The sequence below is a fragment of the Limanda limanda genome, chromosome 1, assembly GCF_963576545.1.
Source record: "Limanda limanda chromosome 1, fLimLim1.1, whole genome shotgun sequence".
NCBI classification, from domain to species: Eukaryota; Metazoa; Chordata; class Actinopteri; order Pleuronectiformes; family Pleuronectidae; genus Limanda; species Limanda limanda.
The window spans coordinates 7,800,442-7,823,796 of NC_083636.1; the positions used below are offsets into that span (position 1 = coordinate 7,800,442).

General features: G+C 41.9%; 1 protein-coding gene across 1 annotated transcript in view; it reads right to left on the reverse strand.

Annotated features, from left to right (window-relative positions):
• LOC133008668 (chemokine-like protein TAFA-2) overlaps nucleotides 1-23,355 on the reverse strand; it is a 51,031-nt gene that overhangs the window by 18,234 nt on the left and 9,442 nt on the right. The window contains exon 2 of the mRNA XM_061075928.1: nucleotides 3,588-3,691. Coding sequence (XP_060931911.1) covers nucleotides 3,588-3,691 — 104 coding nt within the window. The remainder of the gene's footprint in view (nucleotides 1-3,587; nucleotides 3,692-23,355) is intronic.

A 23,355-nucleotide genomic window follows, 5' to 3' on the forward strand; every position in this document is an offset into this window, starting at 1 on the left:
CCAGATGCATTCTAGAGTGGGTGGTCACTGTTACGCTCTGATAGTTGTTAAATTAATATTTGATACGGTAATAAAGCTCAAATTTCTTTCTTTATTTACCCAAATTACCAACAAATCCTGTACACATCCCCTTCATTCTAGGGGCCTAAATTATGCACAAAGTCCAAAACACCTAAGTTTAATTAGAGTAATTTCCAACATAGTACTCAAAACACTACACACAAACTGGGGCTGGAAGGATTATATGATGAGAGCCTCAGACCAAGAAACACCAGACAGGAGCATATTCACTCTTGGCTACATCTTGGCTGTTGTGTCTCTCCCTGGAAATTAAAACACACACACACACCCACACACAAAAATATGACATACCAGTTATATGTTGTCAAGGACTCCTGTGGCAGCTCACAGTCTTTTGAAACAGAAATGTCGTAGGAAGTCGAGCACTTCTCGCCTCCAGAGTTTTCCGGTGGCCAAGACCACGGTTGCTTGCGGCTTTTTAAACTGCTGGCACAGGCAGAGGGGCTAATCCGTCCGAGGAGCGAGGTGGTCCTGAACCGCTGGCACAGGGGATGTGTGTGTGTTGGAGAGGGGCGTGAGGGGATGGGGGACATCTCTCAATGGTAGTCGTTGTGGGGGTTTAGGTTAGTTTCAGCATAGAATTGAAAATGATTGCATCTTTCGTCCCAAACGATTGACACAGCAGTAGGTTTAAAACATGATTTACCCATAAATATAGATTTTTTTTTTGTATCGAATAAATGTGATATTAAAGCAAATTATTATTATTATTATCATCACTTTAAAAAGTCTGGATATAACTCAACAGTAGAAGCGAATTTAACTGAATCAGATGTCCTCACAGCTTGTGAGCCCAGTCGGCCCGGGAATGAATCTGTCTCTCTCTCTCTTGCCGGTCAATAAAGGGCGAGCACAAAGGTGAACAGGATGACCACCGGCACTCATTAATTTTGTATTGCAAACATCCACCGCAGGACAGACTCTTCAGTGGCAGTGTGGCTGTCTGACAAGAGCGAGCAAAGGCAAACCTTCTGTCTTCTTAAATCAGAGCAAAAAGTAAACTGACTATACCTAGCTGTCAGAGAAGATGACGGTGTGAAGTCGTCTTGCTGACACAAACCGCTTATTTTAAGTGGTCAGAGCTCATATGTCTGTCACTAAATCAACTTGTCTCCATGCTATAAAAAAAAGAAGTTCCTTGCTGGTCTTTGTTTTCCTCTTTGTTGTCTTCCTGTGTGGAAGAAAAACAGTTTCTCTGTTTTGGATGTGTTCAGGGTTCATTTCATCCCTTGAATGATAACAGGTTTACAGCTACAGAAAAATCACCCTGGGGAAGATTGGGGGGTTTCGGTGGCTCTCGCACAGAAATCCAATGCAAGCAAGATTATTCTGATTCACTTCCTGCTGAAGTGATGAGGGCCTTGAGCGGGGATCGCTGCCAATCAAAGCCGCGCACATCAAAGCGCCGCGCTCCAGTCTAATTGGTCGACAAAAGAGAAGAGAGGTGCGCGGTCTTGATCATGTTCACAGATGGACATCCTGTCTGAGAGCAGTGCTGCCTGCACACCACCAATTACCTGAGGCGGTGTATTGTCAATGGGACTCCCGGTGATGAAACGTGGGTTGGCCTCTTCTTGTAATGTTGCTGAGTTGCCATAATTGATCTCCCTGGGTTTACTCGTGACGATTGGACAACAATTTTAATGAGGCCGGGGTAGACGGGTTTGACTCATACCTCCAAAATAGCTGTTTCAGTCCAATTATTCCCCCATTTACCACTGTGACATTTTATTTGTGAGGCAGCACAGTGAGAGATCTCCTTCCCAAGCACCTCGCATGAGAAGTGTCAGCCACTGTGGCAGCACTCCTCCGTCTGTTTGTCCCGAATTCCTCCCCACAGTGTTGCAGGAGGTCAGTGCTGCATCAATGTGACGATGTTGAGGCTTAACACGATGAGCAAATCCAACAAGTCTGAACGGGGGTGGAGCTGAATGAGCAGATGTCGCCGGAAACATGAAATACAGCTGAACTTTTAATGGTCCCTCCTTGTTTGCCGTGTTTCCTGAGCAGCAGTTCACGACGTAAAGTCACTGCCCATCAAATCTTTCCCTTCCTACTGTCTATCTATCTATCTACTGCAATACACCTCTTACAGGGGAACTCCCATTTTACACATCAGTGTCAGTTTACGAGTGATAAGGAGCATGACTCAGACAGTGAAGAGCTGTACAGTATAAAGTCAGTTTAACACCTCTAAGAAAATAACCCCCGGTGACATCAGGGTTATTTCTGGAGACTATATTTTTAATGGTATAATAAACCGTGGTTATAAAGCAGGTGTGTGGACTATAACACACGAAGGACTTTACCAGGCAGAGAGAGCAAAGCAAAACCAAGTTGCATTACGGGAAATGTAGGCTGCAGAATTTTGGAGCTTTGAGGGAATTCACTTGTAAACAAGGATGAATTGATTCGAAATCGGAGGTCAGGGTCACTGTGACCTTTGCCTTGTGAACGCATTATCTAAAGAATGCCTTGAGAGAATCCTCTCCATGTGCCACAGAGGTTAACATAGACTCACAACTTAGTGATTAGACTTCGGTGGTCAAAAGTCCAAACATGTATTTGGCCTGAAACAGGATATCTCAAGTCTGCATTTTGACCAGTTGTCTCATGGACTCGAAGATCAATTGATTTAATTCAGTGGTCAAAGGTCACAGTGATGTCATATTATTGTGCATGCAGGATGTCAGGAACACCCAGACAGACTGAAACTGATGCATACAACTGCAGGATGATAATTCAAGTTTTTATCCATCGCTTATGAGTCCCTCAGCTTTATAAATTGTAAGCGTGATATTAAATATCTGGAGTACCCTTTAAAAAACAATGTTTAAAGAAATGTGTTTTCCCAATAGAAAGAAAAACACACTCACACCCTCAGTGTGTGTGAGGGTGTGAATAAAGAAGCATCTCACCTAGTCAGGCTTTGGCTACCTAGACATAACTTGTTAAGACCAATTAATTTCCATGAAATTTCTTGGTTTAAATATAGAATACTGCATGATTATTTATGAATTGTATCTTGTTTACCCGCAGATCTCAAGAGTTGCACACTTTATATAGTGTTGATTCAGTCAAAACTGCTGTGACAGTCACAACCAATGAGACGGAACATGAACTGAGCCACACACACTGCAAGTGATTATTAAAAAGATAATGGAACCGACATATTCTGTGAGGCTGTTTGTTAATAATGCTCCGGATGTAACAAGGTAGGAAAACAGCTGTGGAGCCTTGTGAAGTGGCGCCGTGAACATATCCAGGTTGTGACTCCGCAGCCGTCGCCTCGCTCAGATTGCACGGAGACAGAAACGGGAGGTGACAGCTTTAACCCTGTGTGATGTCGTCTCACTGGAGGATTCATTTGTTCCATTAAGGAGCTAGTTTGTAGAGACGGTTGCACCTGATATCCAGCAGCAATTCTTATTGCAGCAGCTGAGAAACCAGAGTTATGAAGCCAGAATGACAAACAAGACGCTTTTTTGTATTTCTGAGGTTCTCACCTGCAGCTCCTTCTGTTGGTACGGTCATCTCCCAGACACTGACCACGAGCACCATTACGAGTAGAGCCACTTTACTTCCGATGTGCGTGTATCGCTCACTCATCCTGCGAAAACAAAGAGGAGGGTTACCATGAAGCCGGCCGTAGTTTTAACCTTGGTACAGCCACATTAGACACTGGTTTATTTACATTTGCAGCCAAGCCTCTCTGTCAGTCTGCACGTACTTTTCAGCATGGGCCTCAGAGTTGAAGGCTCCATGGCACAGAGCAGGAAGAGGTTGCTGTTCCACGAGCTCACGGTTAAACTTCACAATAGCTTAGCATGTCGGAATGCATATTTGCTCTCATCACACAGAGATACAGGCTGTTATCCTCCGCCTTGCTTTTCAAAACAAACTACAGCTGTGGTGTGAATATGCCCCAGCTCTCTGTCTACGAATCCTCTCTTACTTCCCGCTCGCTCCTCCAACGGGAGCTTCTTGCAGCGGGAGCATGAACAGGAGGTGAAGACCCTCCCCTGCCCCGACAGGCTTCCCTAAGCCTCTCTAGGCTCTACAGAGGAGCGGAAGGGAGCGAGCAGGCCAAGGTGGCTAATCCCTCCATCCGCAGCAACTTCTCCTCTGCACTCCCTCCTCCTAATGAAGTGTGGTGGAGCTGAGGCCACACTGCATAAACCATCTGGCACAGTGTGTTATCATTGACAGACAAAGATCGCATTTCAATCGGGGATGCAGCAGCGGCACGGTAATTACTGGAAGAAGCGCGGTATCGTATGGCGCGAGCGTACAATGTTACAAGCTGCGTTTACGCCTTATTTACCGCCTCCCGCATCTTATCTGCCTGCCTCATTGACATATAGATTGGCTAAACCTCGTTGGGGTTCTCAGATTATTTGTGTAATTAAGTTTATTTTGGCGAAGCGAACATGACCTTTTTGTGGGGATCTTTTTTTTTTTATACCTGCCAGTGTCTCACAGGAATTCGAATCAGTGTATCAGAGGTTCAGCATGCCCTCTGAAATTATAAATTAGGTGTTTTGTCATCATGACATGCAGGCGGGGAGCAGACTCTGGCTTTTGTCTCTCCAGCATGACATCACTTGTGAAGGTTTTTAAATGCCTGTGTTTCTTGAGCCTTGACTTAGCATTTATTGATGGAATTCATTGTTGGTCATCTTAAAGAAAAGCTCGACATTCGATGAGATACTCTCTGGATCCTGCCTCCTTCAGTTTGCCATGAAACAACTTTTACATTTAGACAGAAAACTGGGATTGGACTGATGTGATGTTCTGAGATCAATCACTGACAATACCTCTCTTCACTTTTACACTAACACAGCACTTCAGTACAATTTGATGGTACTTGAACTATTGATGCTTTACACTTCAATACATGTCATAGATAAATATCCTTTCTACTGTACTACTTGTATTTGATTGCAGGAGTTACATACTACTAAAACTACTACTACTAAATTTGAACATTACAGCCAAAAATGTTTGCATAACAACAAAAAGTTAAAATTAGCTCCATCTTCATCACATACAGCCTTATAACATTAATTATACACCCAGACATATTTGTATTTACAATGAATCAATATCATAAAGTATAGTAGTACATTATAATAAATAACATCACTCAGCATCGTACTGTGTTTTAGGTCATTTTGTCCATAGCTAGTTTTACCATTGGACCAATCCTAGAACTCCTTGGTGATCAAACTACAGAGGCTAACAATTTAGCAACCTAGCAGGTGGGCAACGTATTGAAGGGAATGCAAAAGGCATAAAGACAGAGGAATAAGATGAGGACGTTTGGAAAAGTGTCCTCAGATATATTTTTAAATTGCAAAGACAAAACCCTGTATGACTATAATTACAATATTTGTGATGCATACACAGACTACAGTTGGAAAGATACAGTGTGACTGTTTGCGTGGACGCCAAAATTGTATGGACCACAACTCTAGCTCGGGGTAGAGCGACAGCACGAGTGAGCACACAGCAATTAGCACTGCAAATGGGGTCTAACATGTCTCATGTTATGAGAAGTGTGACAAATATTAAGGAAACTGTGCCAGGACGAATTACAAAATTACAGGCCACCACAGTCTACATATTTTATATTTTTTTGTTAGTAATAATATTAATGATTCCAAATTTTCTATGCTTGCTGGGTTTATTGAAAATATCTGAACGCCAGGTCATTTAACCATAACCACTCACCCACCAGAGGAAAAGAAAACACACCAAACACCTAAATGGAAATTGCTTTTTTCCTAGTTTTCCTGTGGATATTCCCGTCCCCAGAATGATGTCACCCTTCACAGAGGCCAAGACTGTTAGCCTCATGACATTTAGCAGAAAGTTGAATGCAGCTGTGGACACATGGAAGGAAATTCACTCAAATCGTGAGTGTGATGGTAACGTAATGGTGAGGTTTATGTATTTGCTGAAATGGACCTCAAAGTGCACAGCCAGGTGCTCTTATTAGAGCGGCCGGTGCTAACGCTCACCTTCATGGTGACAGATTTATTGCCGCTGGTTACCTCACGAATGGGACCCTGGACTGAAATGGTGGCCAGTCCACGTAGCTGTGCAATTCAGGGCGATGAGGTGTGTGTGTGAGAAAAGGGTCATCGGTGACAGCGCAGGGCAAAGCTCCACAGCATCATTTGTTGTGCGCTCTATAAGAGTGCAATTCTATAAATGACATCTCATTGTCCCTGAATGTGCTGTGGTGTCATTGGTTCGGTGGGGGCCGCTGTGCAGAGCGAGTCGCTGAAGATTTGTTACAGTTTGAGGCCATTTTAGATCCTGACCTTGACTCGGAGGTCTTAAGCAACTTTGACGGAAATACTGCTGCCTGACTCGAATCGTCTAAATCCACCTTTTTACCTCTTTACCTCCGTTATTGCTGAGATAACACAACAAGGCGATCCAGCCTGAATCCAGGTCACACAGGTTTTTCCATCTGCTGCTTTAACAGAGTGTGGCAGCTCTTTCCTGCTGTAGAAGAAACGTTTACGTTTACATTTGCACAGGAACTGTAGGATTCAAGTCTGATTCTACAGCAACTGCATTAAAAAATATAACCTTCTCAATCCTAATTTAAAACTGCAACGATTGGGAAGCAGGAGGCTGTTTCCATTGTTAAAGGCCTGATAGACCTTCTGTTCACTACCTGCCCGGCAGACAAAGACATCAACTGGCTGATGCACCAGCCTCTAGCAGCTAAAGAGCCAGATACTTCCCTCCGCTGCCCAATGCAAAGCTCCAAGGGGAATGAGTTGTTGGAGAAACACCACAGCCAATGAATGCTAATGATGCTGCATATCTGCTGGGTGTGTAATTAGGTAATTATCTGTTTACAAAAATTGCCGTAATTACTTTATTGGGTGATTGTATGTCAGTGTTGTTAAAAAAAAAAATAAAAAATACTTTAATGAATTTAATCAATAAATAAGTAAATACATAAATTTAATCAAGCCAGATGCATCAACCTCCAGCCACAGACTCATAGAGCCACGTGCCTCAAAGCGTGTGGGGGGGGACTCCTCAGTGCAATGAGCCATTAGACTGCACAGCGCCACAGCTCCCACGGTCAAACACAACATGTACATTTCAAGAAAGAACTGATGCACATTGGGACTATAGGCAATAATACAGCCTAGATCCTCATATCTTTATTGCACATTATAGAAAAGAATAGCCTTGTATATAAAGTATTATTTATATTCCCTTTTTTTTATATTCTTAAAATTATTTTAATAAATTGTTCCCCTTGCACTGCTTCTTCCTTGTGCTGCTGTGTCATTTGTGAATCTCCTCTCCTCTCATCTTGCTTTGAAAAATAAAGCAAGTGAGCATATATTTGAAAATGTTGAATTATTCCTTTAAGTATGATGATGACCCTAATGATAATAATGATAACCCTAATTAAAATAAACGTCTTCCTAATAATTATGATAATTAGTGCTGAATAAGTGTCGCATATTTTGTAGTGGATCAAAGTCCCCGATGGTTTTCGAGAGTAAACGAAGTCAGTGGCTTACAAACTGCCGATAATGGTTCAAAGTTTTAATTGTGCACTTCAATCTGACAGTACTTCATATGGATGCCTTTTGTCACAGGCTCTGCAGTGGAAAACACATGAGTGTGAAGCATGAACTGCACAATGAAGTTAGGAGGATGGAATACTAATAAACTGAAGCTTAATTGACATGTGCAATCATCCTTTGATTTTCTGCAGTGCTGTGTTTCTCCTCCTGCCTGCAGAGACAGAATTTCTTCCTGTCTTCAGTTTGTCATGTGTCATACTTTCATATGCAAATTAACGCCTTTTATTAAGGAATAATACATATTCTTTCCACAGGTGCCACCTCAGTAGTTCTCCTGGATTTGTCTGCTCAAATTTATCCAGAGATTAGACTTTTATCCCTTTGTTATGAGTTGGCTCTGTTGTGAGGTGTATAAGCCTGCGGTGTAGATCATCCGATTTCCTTTCAAGAGTACAAAGTGAATTTGTTTAAAACTGAATGAAGCGAGAAATCCCCGTCTCCGACCCAAACTCTGATCGCCTCAGTCGTTCGGCCCTGCCCTCCCACTCCCTCTGCCTCTCCGTGAAACAAATTGAACGTTGGCGGACCAGCGAGCCCTGTTGTAAAAAGACTCCACTTGAGGATTGACCTTGGTGAGAGGACACAGTAAAGCTGCTTTCAGTCAGGCACCACCTACGCATTTCCTCCGTATCTTCTCTGGCGGAGGTGGATGTGTGAACGTAAATGTCCTCCTAGTATAAACACAGCAGGTGTTGACAGATGCAAAAAAAAAAAAAAAAAAGAGAAAGAAAACAAATATCTCTCGGTGAAAAAGCGATGTCATACACGTAAAAGACAACAACGAAGATATGAAGAGAGGTTGTGGTGATACGAGCTGATACCGGTGTCTGTGTGTTGAAAACCACGTGATCTCTGCAGCGGAGTTAATCTGTCACTTCCTGCCTCAGTCTGCTGCACCCGGCTGCTCCACCTCTCGCCTGAATAATGCGGATGCGTTATAATATGAACGATGAGGATTTGTTGCTGTTGTGAATGCGTCTGTGCAGAGAACCTCCCTCTGTGTTGTGCATGTGTGAAAGGCAAACTCTGGGTAAACTCCGTAGCCAATTCTCCGGCTTTCACCCGCAGGTCTGAAAAGGGCTTAACTGAGGAGCTGTTGCCTCTAAAAGATTTTCAGCGTGCACAAAATAAAACCATTTTATTGTAGCTTCCACAGCAAATTCCTACCTCTATCAAATCAGAAGGAGCAGTGACATTAGCAGGCTGGGAACATGCTGTCAGCTTCATACCCGTACAATAACGTAACGTGAATTATGAACTAGGCGAATCTGATTTCCTTCTATGATTTGCTATGATGCATTCATCCAATTTTACTTTTTTTCTCTTCGATGCAAGATAAACAGTTTTCTGCAGTTTCATTTATTTTTAACTGCTGGAAAGAAAATACCATGAATGATAAAGTTGTGACAGGTTGAAGAGCAGCGCTGCGCGGCCGTGTCTACTATCACTTTATTGCTGTTGATGGAGAAATAATAACATTTGCTATACGTCTGTCTGGAGACTCAGTGAACGACGCCCGAGCTTGTCACTTTGACCAATCATTTTTTATTCTCCTGTACTGACACAGACACTGAGACTGAACAACAACAAAGTGGCGGGTTATGTTCCCTTCTTCTGCTCCTGGCGGCCATATTAGGGTTTCTGTCCTCTTAACAGCTCATTAGCATGTTACCCAGTATGTCAATAGAGACTGTCTGCTTGTCCCAGTTCTACACTTAAAATGTAAAATACACTATGAAGCCCTTCTAATGAAAAGACTGTGCTGTTTAAGCATATAGTTAAACAGAAACTGATGTGCCATATCCCTTTATACTCAAAGTTTACACTGTCGACCTCCTTATAGCTTCATTCACTATGGTAACATGAATTTCAACTTAAAAGCAAAGAAATATAAAGTTAAATGTGTTTCAGGCTTATTCTTTTTTTGTTTTTCATACTGATTAGTAGTTCCGCCATTACAATTCTATATTTTACACTTTGTAGACGTGACGAACATTTCCATTGACGACCGCTTTTGTTTGTTGACAAGCACAACAGGAAAAAAAACATATTTCAATACTTCAGTGCAAATGCATTTTCAAACGAGGGCCATTGAATGTCAAACGTTCTCTGTTTTATCATATAAACTTGAAAAGAAAAGCTGATGGAATCTTAAGGAAAGTTGAATATATTTTATAATTTTTTTTCCGTAAGATTTTTTTATCTGATTCTGAAGAGGGACAATGCTGAAAACTTAAGTTAAATCAAAGACTATTTGTGGATCCATGGTCTGACCTCTTTTTTCGTTGTTGTCCCATTTGTGTCATTTATTTCCTCCTGTGATGGGTTTACATACTTTTCATTAGCCCGCAACAGACTCTATCAACCTCGGCCTATTAATAGTAAATATTGTTGCAGAGGAGCGAAGAACTGTGTAATTCTCTGTCTTCTGTGAAGGCCGAGGACGAGCTTTTGAAACAACTACAACACTGCAAATCATTTCAAAAAATAATGTATTTTTCTACAAGACGTTGAATAAATAGTAAAGGCTTAGTTAGTTGTTACAAATCAGTTATTTTCCACATTGATTCATTGACATTGAAGAAATGTAGGTGTTTTTAAATGTATAACTTAAATATAAAATACACACAAATATATTATATTTACATTGGTATAATAAAGCTGGTCTAGAATATGACTCAATGTGATTTACTCCAGAATATCCCTTTTAAGTTTTGTTCTTTTGAATTATAAGGGACATGTTCATGATCCTCACCTTTTGAAATTCATACTGCATTTATCCTTCCTCCTTCATTGAGATGAATGTAAATCATTTTCATGTCAGATCTTTGACAACTGGACTCAGGATGTGTATGGATTTGTTTCTTACGTGTTAAACTGCCCAATAGTGCAAACTACATTTATTATTCTGCACAGTGAGGCTCAAATAGTGATAGAAAAAAAAAACATTTTAAGTGACAGGCGACTCTACGTGTCTAATTTAGTGGGAATGGAAAGTTCGTCCCTGTTTCGGACACTTAGGGGCTCATAAGACTGTCTTATTTTTCCATAAATATCTTGCCTGTAAGCAGCTTTAATGATGAACTGTAACGTGCTTTACTTTCATGCCAGTAGTCATTTAAAAAGTATAAGATTCAATTGTCAGTTTCCCTCAATTGTAAGAAGTTCCCCCCCTGAAATGCACAAGGCAAGTGTGTAATCCATGGTATCACAGAGATTGCAGGGCGGGCGTTGGGAGTGTTATCAAACCTCAGAAAGCCGGACCTTCCCTCTCTGTCTCTGCAGCTGGATTCGATATAGGGATTACCGCCCCTCTTCCCCTACCCCTGCATCTCTATCTCCCTCTTTACTTGGACCGTGACAGAGCGACTGTCACCTCGGACGGCTGCAGGGAGCCGATTGCTCCGTCGCAGAACAAACACGGCTCGTTCGCCAAAACACAGATGTTCCCTTCTGACAGCTGAGGAGGGAAGCTCTCAACCCTGTCATGCCAAACAAGGGAGTTTGCCCACTCTTTGTCACACGCTCCGCAAAACATCTGCTACAAATCCTGCTCTTTTCACTTCATAGACGAGACAAGACAGCTGTCACAGCCGTGTTGAATTTGATGTATGAACTTGCGTATGGGACTATTATAGGATCCTTGCTTTAGCACATCGTACTGACGACTTGCTAATCAAATCGTTACGCCTGTAGCGAGACTGCGCCATGTGAGTCTCACTCCATATTCTGTCATGCGAGACTGTAAGAGGCTCGGTTCCCTCCTCGGGCCTTCCAGCTCACTTCTGATTTGCTCCTCATGTCTGATTATATCTGCATGGCTGTTCATATCAGTTCTGGCATGTAATCTATAAACTCAAGGCCCGACAGCTCTGCGAAAATGTCCACACGTGAAGATAAATATATGTCTTTGTCGTGTGCTCCAAGCACCAATCAAGTTGTAATCTACACTGTTTCTATTTAGGAAATTATTATTATTAGGAATTTGTGAATTTACTTTGGATTTCAGCACACGCAAATCATCTGGTTCTGATGAAAACTGCAGGAAGTGACACACACACACACTCTCACACACACAAGAATCACTTCTCCCACTGAATGTAGATGAAATCTCTCACGTCTCTCATGTGAGAGAGAAACTGATTGGGACACCTCCAGCTGGGGCCTGAATGCAGCCTGAGCGCGGACGGCCTTGATTTCAAATATCTACAGAGAAGAAGCCCAGGCGGAGAGCGAATATCAGCGCTGTTACCCGACACTGGGGCTAAGTGCCCTTTCAGGGAGTTAACCACCAAAACGACCTTCCGTAACGACACGTGGAGATGCTATCTGAGAGGCCACGCTCATCAAAACCGCAACAGCCAAATGGCCTCAACCTTAGTTTTCCTTTGATTAAAGTGTCTATGCATCAGCGTCTCATGCTCCACTGTGCTATTTCAGGCCAACCCCACCTTCAGATGGCACCATCAGCGTTTAGAAGCGCTCCCTTCAGATCACAGTGTACCTGCGAGTCTCTGCTCTTTTTTCTTTTTGTAGTTGAGATCTGATAACACAACGGCTTATTGTTTGCTTCCCTGTAATTGCTCTCTTAGCTGAGGCTTTATGAATTATCAATGAACACAGTCTAAATATTTTAGTCAAAGGTAGCACATTTGTGGCACATTCATCAACAGTCTGTCTCAGTGATATATTCAACCGATATCAATCAATTTAAGTATCAGCAATGATGAAGATCTTACACCTGGTGCTTGACTTGAGTGCACGTTAATACAAGTTATACCCTTGTGCCCTCACACGATTTCAAAGGGAAGTATTATACTTGTCAATGTACAAGTACTATTATAATTCACTTAAGGAATTAGCTTGGTTTATCTTTTAATTTGATTAAGTTACAAACATTTAAATCAGCATCATCTTGTCAAAATACAGCAGTAAAATGCTACTTATAAATATGCATTAGGACAATCTAGTAACACTCACTGTGGCAGTATTCCTGTTGTTTTTATATTTCATATGTTGCTCTTCTCAGATCCAATCAGCTATCACATGACGATGACTTGTGGGAAACGGCCAATATTTAATTAATTTAAACAAAAACAGTTTTCCTGTTTTCCACAGTTTGTGGAAACTGGCTGCTTCATAGCCCTCTGTCTCACCACAAAGTTTATGTCTTAATTGGAAAGCTTCAGAGGTGCTAGTGGATTTTAATGCCGTTTGACAGACTGGCTGTTTCCCGTGTTTCGTTACGCTAAATGAACCGGCTGCTGGCCGGAGCACGTGAAAAGTTTTAATGTCTTGATGAGCTTGATGATTTTCACTGACTTTTCAGTATTAAACTTGGAGTGACTAGGAAAATAAACTGCAGATTCATTAGTCCTGGAGTCAGTGGTGAATTGTTATGTTTAATGATGATGTAGTAGTTGAGAATAAAGGAAATACTACACAAAACAAAAATGACCAAAAGGTGAAATCAGGACAAAGAGTGCTCTGAGGACACTAATCGCAAAATACATGTTTCCCAAGTTTCAGATTTCACAAACACAAACATGGAGGACGAGCAGGAAAGGAAGTCAAACTGTCAGAACTGCATCAAGGTCCAAGGCAGGTTGATTCACCGAGCGGCACTTTTGTCAGCTCTTTTTAAAAGAAAATAAATTAATGTCACAATGTGATGTCAGTGTGTCCTCGTGGCGACAGAGGCCGTCCTGTAACTGGAAGGATGTGGGTTTGATCCCTGTGACAGCCAGATGTCCTTGCGCGAGACACTGAGTCCCTGCGTCCGTGTGGATGAGTGTGTCAGTTCAGTGACTGCAGAACAACATGGAGGACAATAAGTAGATGATGTATGAAAATGTATATTTCTCCCTGAGAGCCAGTCAGGTGTGTGGGAGGCAGCGAGACGCTCCCACTCTGATTTTAGTTTAGTTTAGTGTGTTACAATTTCATGCTATTTCAGTTTTAATGCCTTGGTTTGTTTTGATATGATGAAATTAAATTGGCTGGAGCGCTTATTGTCTTTCTGCCATGTTTCTAACACCTTAAAAATGAAGAGAGAAGTGATTATCCTCTTGTGGTAGCAAGTGGAAACTGTCCAAGGGATAACAAGGGGATTGTAGGTAATGGCGACCTGAGTTTAAGGCTTTTCACACCGTCCCTTCTCTCTGACAGGAATTGTAATTATAGAATAAAGTTATTTCTTTCACATGTTAGAAGGATATTCTAATTCAGAGGAGACACAGGTGAAAGGTTTTATACTTCCTGTGAAAAAGATCCCATTAGTCTTATTACCAGTATGTATTTGATATATACTTTGTGTTGTCACCTTTCTCTGAAAACTAGACGTATACTGTAGATGTGTATTCCTGTGCTTTGACTTCCGTAAAGGTGACCAAGGTAAGTCTTCTTTTTTAAACTCTGTCCATCTCTGAAAAGTATCACGTGACTTAGAAATCATGTCAAATTTTAAATCACACAGTGTAATACCAGCTTTACTGATGACTTGCTTTAATATTCATGTATGTACTATACCATATTTTGTTCACAGATACAAACCATACAAATCTCCATACAGTACGCAAGCTGAATAAGAATCACCAATTATTTGACAAATGTACAAATCTGATTATGCACACTGAATGAGATACAGTTACACAACTCCCCACTCACAATCGCACATAGTTTTTCTTCAATAACCGCCCCCTAAATGTACTTATGCAAAACCAAAAGGGAACCTGATGAGATTCGTTCAGAGGGAGCTTTACACCGCGCTGCTGCTTATGTCGTCTCTTAATGCGTAAACAATGTAAACACACTCAAATTACGGCTAAATCCCGAGTGCTGTGAGGAGGGAGTGATCAGTGCTACTGTATCGCCACGGTTACTCATTTCAAATTCACAACGGGGGGCGACGTCTCTTTAAGGAAGGGAAACAAAAAGCTGCTCAAGAAATCACATAGGAGAATATAAATACATCTCACTCGCAGGTAGCCCGCTGTTTATCATCATTATTAAACAAACTGTGTGTGTGTGTGAGCGTAATATTTTCTCTGTCTCTGCTCCCTCTTATCTTTCGTCTCTGTCCAGTAAAATCACCTGGAGGAGGTTTGGCAATTTTGTTTTGTTCTCTGAAATAAGAATAGAGTACATTATATTAATGAAGGATTTGTAGTCTGCTGTAATAATTGGCATTAAATCGTAGTTGTTTTTTTGTGCACAGGGAAGATATGCAGCGGTGCTTGAACTCAACATTGAGCTGACAGAAAATGCAGAAGCATAAACACTGCAAAGAGAGTGTCAATTTATACATTGTGATGTTTTCCCACCCGATGTGAAACTGTCAGGTGTGCAGCTGCCTCACTCTTTGTTGAGCTGGCAAGGTGAGCTGGTGATAAAGGAGGAGAATCTGCGTGGACGTTTACGACCCGACTGTAAAAGAGCGGCCGAGGACAGGGGCATATGAGAAGGAGAGATCATGACGGCTCAGTCAAGTTTAAGAGCAATAACTGCGGCTGCATTATTTATTCTAGCCTCTCCGACACCATCTCACCAGCGACTATAAATGCCGTCTGTGATGACAGGCTCAGCACGCTCAGCCTTCCGTGCGCCTCCCTCTGTCTGTGTGCGATCGGAAACCCCAAAATTCCCACCTCGGATTAGCCGCCGCCAATTTGCGGAGCGTGCTTTGATGAGAAGAAAAGGTGAGGAGTGAGGTGTCTGAGCACCGGGGAAATCTTTTTTTAGGCGTCTAATGAAACCTCTCAATGCCACACCAACGACAGGAGAGAGGTTGACAGGCGATTATGATGCTCTTTAATTAGCTCCCGAGCTCGGTCGGATCTGTTAGCTAATTACCTTCAGTGAGGACCACGTTGGACGACTCCTTCCCAGGTTTTACGTCATGGAAATCTGGACAGTATTAACAGATTTGTGCATGATGTTCCATGTTACATCTCTCTCAATGCTGTTGCTACGTGGGATAGAGAACAGTGTGTGTTTTATTATCTCTTCATATAAGCCAACATAGACAAAAGTACACTTTCCAGATATTTTCAGTAGCTAGGATGTCAATGTGGCTGAAAATCTAAAACATCTACTGTAAAGACCAAGGGCGTCGTTCTCCAGTCGCCATTTTGTTCCACCACTCCACAATCGTACAGGGAGAAATCCATGGTGTTACTGGCTGACTCCAGTTTATAAAGCCAAAGCAGCAGAGCAGACCTGCTGAGTTCTTGGTTCAGTTCAGTTAGGAAACTGTTAATTGCAGCCAGAGGTGTTGTGTTATTTGTTTAAAGGACACATACTGTATGATGCTCCATTTGGTTTTAATAGATCTGCATGCTGGTAGATTAGAGCGGACTGGGCTTTTTTGTGAGGGGGTTGCCTTAAAGAGGTGTTTCAGACAGAGGCTGAAAAGAGGAGCTGCATATTCTTTAGTATTTGGTGTGAACCTGCCCCCCTAATAAACCAAAGGAAATCTAAATTAAGAATTATACATATTTTCTATCTTGATTTATGCATCCACATTCAGCTCAGTGTGAGGGTGTCTGGTTTGTTCTCTATGGTCTGTTTTTTATGGAGATTCTTTCTTATCTCTGTTCGAGAGCGAGGTCTTTGAATTTGTGAGCATTAATTCTTCATTTCACGTTGAGATTCTTGCTTTCCCTCAAAACCCAGCCCTCTCTATTAAATAGTCCCTGCTTGTGTGCCAATTTGCTCTGTTTCTTCTCAAAGTTGAAATGATTTTTCTCAAAATGAAAGACCATGCTCTTGAATAAAGATGAAAGAGAAACGAAATTTCCTTCTTGCATTTCTCTCCTTCTGCTTCACCTTGTGTGTGTCCTACCCCCCCCCCCCCCCCACACACACACACACACACACACACACACACACACACAAACACACTACACACAATCCGAATGACAGTTTTAAACTTTAAGTTCAGTAAAAGGATTTTCAACAATCTTAACCAGAGATGGATGGGAGTCAACCCTAAACATCTGAAAGGTTTTGACCCATCTTGGCTACTATGGTACTTCTGATGTATGCTAAACACAAATGATGTGTGTTAATATTTCTGATAAGTTTGATCTTAATTCTTATTCGATACTATAACAATAGGTTAAAGGTTTTGAATGATAGCTGAAATTGACTCACGCCTGGTTTGGTGGGGGTTTCGTTGGGACTTTTAAAAAATGCTCCAAATATGAACAACAGTGCAAGATGGCTGCACCTGTATATTATATTATGGATATTATATACAGGTTATACTGGATATTTTGGATTAATTTTGTACAGCAGGATGAAATGGAGATGCATCATCCATTTTTATATGTAATCATGGGAGTGGACGCAGTTGATGCTTTTTCGGGCTGGTGCTGATAAGTCGGTCCTACTTTGTCTTGATTCGCAGTGACACTTTGCCAGCCAGTAAAATGCTGTTGTAACTGTAGAAAGACAAAGGTGTGTGTGTCACTTCTGATCCACACACTCTCTCCTGTTGACCTGTCTGGCGTGGTGGCGCCTCGCTGGTTCCAATCAGGGCCACTCTGCTCTCCGAAGGTCAGAGCCCTGGCCATCCTCTCTACTGGGAGGGCAAGACGCCGATTCAGGGGAGGAAAAAAAAAAAAGATAATTTTAACCGTACAAAGTGATTAAGGGGAGCAAATAAGCGTAACCAAAAATTCACACCTGTTTTTTTCCTGTTGTTGTTGTTACTCTCCTCTCCCCGCTGTTTTACATTACGGAACAACGAGGCTAAAGTTATTTTAGCCGAGGCCCTCATGAGGCTTATAATCCAGGCTAAGTGACAGGCTAATTTGTGGTATTAGATTGCTTTCATTGGGTCGTTTGGTCCCGCTTTGAACGTTAGCGATATGAAAAGGCTGCTCTGCCTCAGCGGTCACATTGACTTGTATGCTGTGTGACTGCTGGGGGGGTCGGTAAGAGAGGAGGTGGGGGGCTGGGGCATCTCGGAGACCATATTTTCACAGCTATGTTCAATCTCCTGACGGCAGATGGAGAACAGGCAAAGGAGGATCCAGCTTAAGGTGTGAAAGCAGATGTGAAGGTGAAACTTCAACCCGGCTGAGATCGGACGACCGCTCAGTTTAATCATACTGTGAATTTGATCTGTTTATAATGAATGAGGAGAGTTAGAGTCCAAGGAATGCGAAAATAGGTTTTCTGCAGGAGTGTCAATCTGTCAAAGTGAACAAGAGAGGAATCCAGTGGTGTTGATGTGGCTCAATGCTGAAACACAAGCGTAGAGGAATCAAAGCGTGTGTGTGTGTTTGAGGGGTTTGAGGGGTCTTTTCATGCCAGGCTTAATTCTTGAGATATCCCCTTAAACACAGACACAAGACAGTTTTCCTTGAACAATAAGATATACCCCATGCTAAGTCAACTTACTGCTGATGACCATTCAGTGTCAGAGGCCAGAACAAGTAATTAAAGGCAATAGAAAATAAAGGATTAGTTCGAATTAATCCGCAACTTTTTCCCATTTTCTTGCAGAAAAATGTTCAAATGAAAGGATATGGAAATCTAGCAGAGCATAGCAGAACTAATGGCTTGGCAGCTCTCCGCCTGAAATGAGAAGAGACTAATGGATCCGCGGACCTGGCTAAGATGGCTGAGCCAGATTGCATGTGGATTTAAGTGATTAAGAACACGGTGGCCCCCATCCTCCTTTTGTCGGGGAAAATGTAATATATGACGATGAATGCAAAAATATCAAATTTCCCATTTAAGGAATCCATCGCTGTTGCAGGGAATTCAGGCTCCAATTCCGAGCCCACATTGGGGAATATATATGCTATTAGAATGCATATCCTGTTGGAAATGACAGGGAAGCAGGAGTCTGCAAATCTATAAACCGATTAAAGAAACATTTTCTCACTCTGTCATAGTTTAGTTTTCTATGTGACAAGTTTCCCAAAAAGAAATACAACTCCTTTTTGATTTAAAGTCATTTTTCCGGATGCCATTAAAGTGATTAAGCTCATTCACAGTGATTTATAGAAATTATAAAGAAAACACTGCTCCTGAACGTCTCATCAGTAGTCCGGCTGATACTTCAGAACCATATCCCACACAACATTTCCTACATGTGCTGGAAGCTGTTGACCAATCAAAACAGAGTGGTCTCACTGGCCAATCAGAACAGACTTCATCAGGTGGGGGGGCTTTAAAGAGACAGGAGCTAAAACCATGTGTTTCTGACAGAGGCTTGAAAGAGGAGCTGCAGTAATGGACAGTGTGAGGAAAATGATGAGTTTACGGCATGTAAACCTCTTCTACTTAATAACCCAAATCAAATGACTTCTTTAAAGAAACGTCAGACATTGTTTAAAACTACATGGGGTCACCGATGAGGTCATGGCCTGAGTTGCAAGGAATCAAATGTAGAAAACCTTGTACATTTATTTTCCAACATAGCTCACTTTACATTTACAGCTCAGGCTGCAACCTTTAGTCCAAACTCGACTTGAGGCCTGATTACAGGCACGCACAACGTAAAAAAAAAGGTATAGAAAGCCCTGGCAACATGACCGGACCTGACACCAACACCAATGTCATTCCTAAATCTTTGTCCGAACCCGGCCTGGCTCATTGGTTCCCAACGGGTCCCAAAGGACTCAGGTCAGATATTCACACTCTAATTTACGGACTTTCTCTAGCGGTTATGGAGCCAAGGGATCCCTGATTTGTTGAACTCAGATCTTGTCCATGTTTTCCTATCTAATGGCGGTGACTGAATTCCTGGGACAGCGATCATCTTGCTTTGCCCATTTTTCTCACCATGCTGTAAGATGGGACACCTTCCCTCCCCTCCTGTTGCCACCATCCTTTGGTGATGAGTCCTTGAAGACTGCACAAAGGCAGATGTCCATTTTCTTAGTTCAGTGCTGACTTGCAATTTTCAATTATCCAAGTTATTAACTTCAAACTTCCTGAGTAATCACTCCAAGAGTGGAGCTGTACAAGTATAGTAGAGGACTGTGTTACTGTTCCCCTTCTACCCATCAATCACCCGTCGTCGTGGATTTCTCACCCTGACGGCCAAATTTTTATTTCAAGATTAATTACGAGTCATTAAACCTAATCCAAACCCTACGAGTGATAGGCATCGTGACACTTTCACATTATAAAGATTGACATGATTTATTTCAGCCATTTAAAGACGAGATTTCTACTGTGCCGTGCTATAAATTGATTATTGATTAATGGCGCTAATTAAGTCAGTGTTGTCGCACATTTTTATTATGATTCCACTGAAGGTGCATAATGCTGCATGGAATGGGTCAGGTTGAAAGAAAAGCAGAGGTGTAATAACTGGAGTCATAACAATATTGTCCCTAATTATTGTTATTAATATTATTGGCTCATCATTTTACATTATATTATGCCCCACATGAAGATATAATATCACATGATGTAATACTATCATGTCAAGTTATCTGAGAATTGATTGCCCAACCAGACTTTATTACATTTTCAATCCAAGTGAAGATGCAATTTATTGTATTTCATCGAGTTATTACATCATCTATCAACAGATCATGTGTGTGTGTGTGTGTGTGTGTGTGTGTGTGTGTGTGTGTGTGTGTGTGTGTGTGTGTGTGTGTTAGTGTGTGTGTGAGTGTGTGTATGTGTGTGTGTGTGTGTGTGTGTGTCTGTGTGTGTGTGTGTGTGTGTGTGTGTCGCACTGATATATCCATGAAACTAAATGTACAAATTGCAAAGTTACAAGTTACAAATCTGACATTTAGCCATTCAGTGTCAGAGGATACATTTCTACACTTCTTCCATGTTATAAAATGATTAATTCCACATTCACACTTTGTCCAACAGGTTCACAAGTAGAGGTTTAGGGAAAGTTCAGCTTCCTGCTCTGAGACCGGATGCAAACTCCAGTCTCTACTGTTCTTTGTCTATCTAACCAGACCTACACCCCATAATTTGTCTGGTAAACTACAAAATGCTAATTTGACAATAATCATAGATTGTTTCAGACAACACACTTTGTTTTTAATGCCTGCACCACAGTCACATGGGATGTCTTGGTTTTCATTCTGGCACCCATGTTACAGAGTTGACCAGACATTGCACATTTCGTGTCCACTGAGAGTTACAGACTCCGTTCCAATCACACCTACATGCTTACAGTTCCATTCATACTAACATGAGGTCTGACTTTCCACACATGCACACATGATCCCACATCCATTGCATTGGATGTATTGTACCTGGAGCATGCACAGACGATATATACAGTTGGTTCAATTAAATATTTTGGGCTGCACACAGACGTTTGCATCGGGACCCTGCGGACCCAGGCAAACCCGATGATTACATTTACGTCAAAGCACCATATTGCACCTCAGCAGACTAGTATCATGGCCGGCTCCAGGATATTTTCTCTCCCTGTTCTATGGGGTGGCTGGACAAAGACTTGGGACTAAGAAAATAGTAATTTTTTGGAGTTACTCTAGAAGGAAGTAATCATTTTTCCCTATAAACGCACATATGGCACACATAAAATGAAATATATTGTTTTTAATTAAATTAGGCCAAAGAATATGCAACTAACGATTAGTGACCTCAAGGATATGAAAAAAGACATCTTTCAGCACCGTACAGCGCCCAATTCCTACACTCTGCTTGGTTCTTTGTCTGAAGTCTAGTTGCTAAGATCTATCGAGGGGGTTAGAAACCCAATCACGCGTAAACATGGCCAAGACTTTCTCCAGGAAAACTCCAACCACAGAAACAAGGTTTCTCACAGGCTACAAGAAACTATATGAAAGACTCGAATCGGCCGCTTTTTATTTTGCGTCTCTATTTAGATGTTACGCATAATTATTCAACCCTGACATGGAGGTGGGTGGCGGCTCTTTTAATTCAATTGAAGTAAACCTGGTTAGGCTGAATTCAGTAATTCTTTAGTTGGCCCCAACTCCAACTGGGAGAAAACCCACCCATCCCTCTTTCTCATTATAGGAGGACGTACAGTAGAAAGTAGAGGGGTGGGACTGCATGCGTGCCATCTGAAACTGCCACTTCGTAACGCCACGATCGACTTCGACAGGTGCCGGCAGATAATTGGGCGCCGTGCTGACTACAACCGCAGTGCTGCTGTCTCCAAGAGCTCATTACTATCACTCAGAAGTTCCCCTTAAAAACCTCCGGAGCCACATGACTCTACACATTCGGTAAAGTGACGACTGCAATCTCTTGAAATGTTACATGAAAGGGCCTGTCACTCTGCGAGCTGTTGATGTGCTGTTTGGACGGGTAATTGATTGTACCCAGCGTGTCGTAAGCCTGGGAAGCATGGGGCTCAGCACCCTCCGCTGCATGGAGATATGGTATAGAATACATACTTTTACAAATTTGATGTATGTCGACTGTATTTTAGCCGCTGATGTCAGTTATATAGCAGGGTTTTTTTTCCTCGCCAGGGAAAACAGGCCTGGTAATCAGCCTCAGTGTTTCCACAATATGTTGCCATGTGTGGAACTCAATGTCAGACAGTTGCAGAACTCTTTAAGTTTTAAATACTGAACTGACAAACACACACAGTATCAGTTTTGCATATGGGTGGATGGATGGATGGATGCAGTAGATGGATTGATGGCTTTATTGTCATTGTACAGGTTACAATGAGATTAACTGTGCTCAAGTTTACCATACACACTCATTCAGCAATTATAAAATAAATGTGATGATATTGTACTGTTTTAAAAAAGAGCATCATATGAGGTATGAGAGCAGGGTTAAAGGGACAGTTCATCCGAATATGATAATCCGCTGATTATCTACTCTCCACTATGCCGATGGAGGGGTGGGTGAAAAGTTAGAATTTTGGACTTCCAGGGGGAAACTGTTTTTCAGCTAAAATTTAATTAAATAGTGACCGATTCCTCAAACGTTAAAAAACGACAGAAAAAAAGATAACATGCCTCCATACTGCTCCTGTGGTCTCATCCGAGTGTTCGTATGCCCTGACATTGAAATTGGAATCGAAACAAGATCAATTACACCATGTGTTTAGCCTAAATGTCCGCTGTTATCCTCATGTTCGCGGGTGAATCCCTTGGATGACGCCACAAGTATTGGATTTGGCTGCAACGCTGTTTACCCCTGAAATGATTTTGTTAGATGTTCTATTCCCAAGACTGAGCATGAACGTCCATGGCCTTGCAGCTTTCACTGTTCGGCTGAGGCGGCAACAATCTATGATACCAAAAATCACAATTGTGAAGTGGAACAGTGTAGAAGGAAGTGTTTCTCCATCCTAATGGGTATAAATTGACTTTTTTGTGTCGAACCACTATAGCCAACAGGTCTGAGAGGAGTCTGTGGCAGCAGTTTAGTGTTCTGGTGGGAGGACATAAACTTTTATCAGTGTTATAGCAGCTCCTATTGCTGCCTATAGCAGTCAGTACACGGGATAATTACTTAATGCCCCTATGCCATCCAGAGCCATGTCAGACTGGAGAGTCGTGCCATCGAGATAGTGATTTGATTTCTGCGGAGAACACTGAGACTGCGAGGCATTTTTATAATAAACTCTCGAATAGACGCTGTGATCAGAGAACGCTCCTGCACATTTACAAGTCAACTGTATCAATTGGCTTTGATT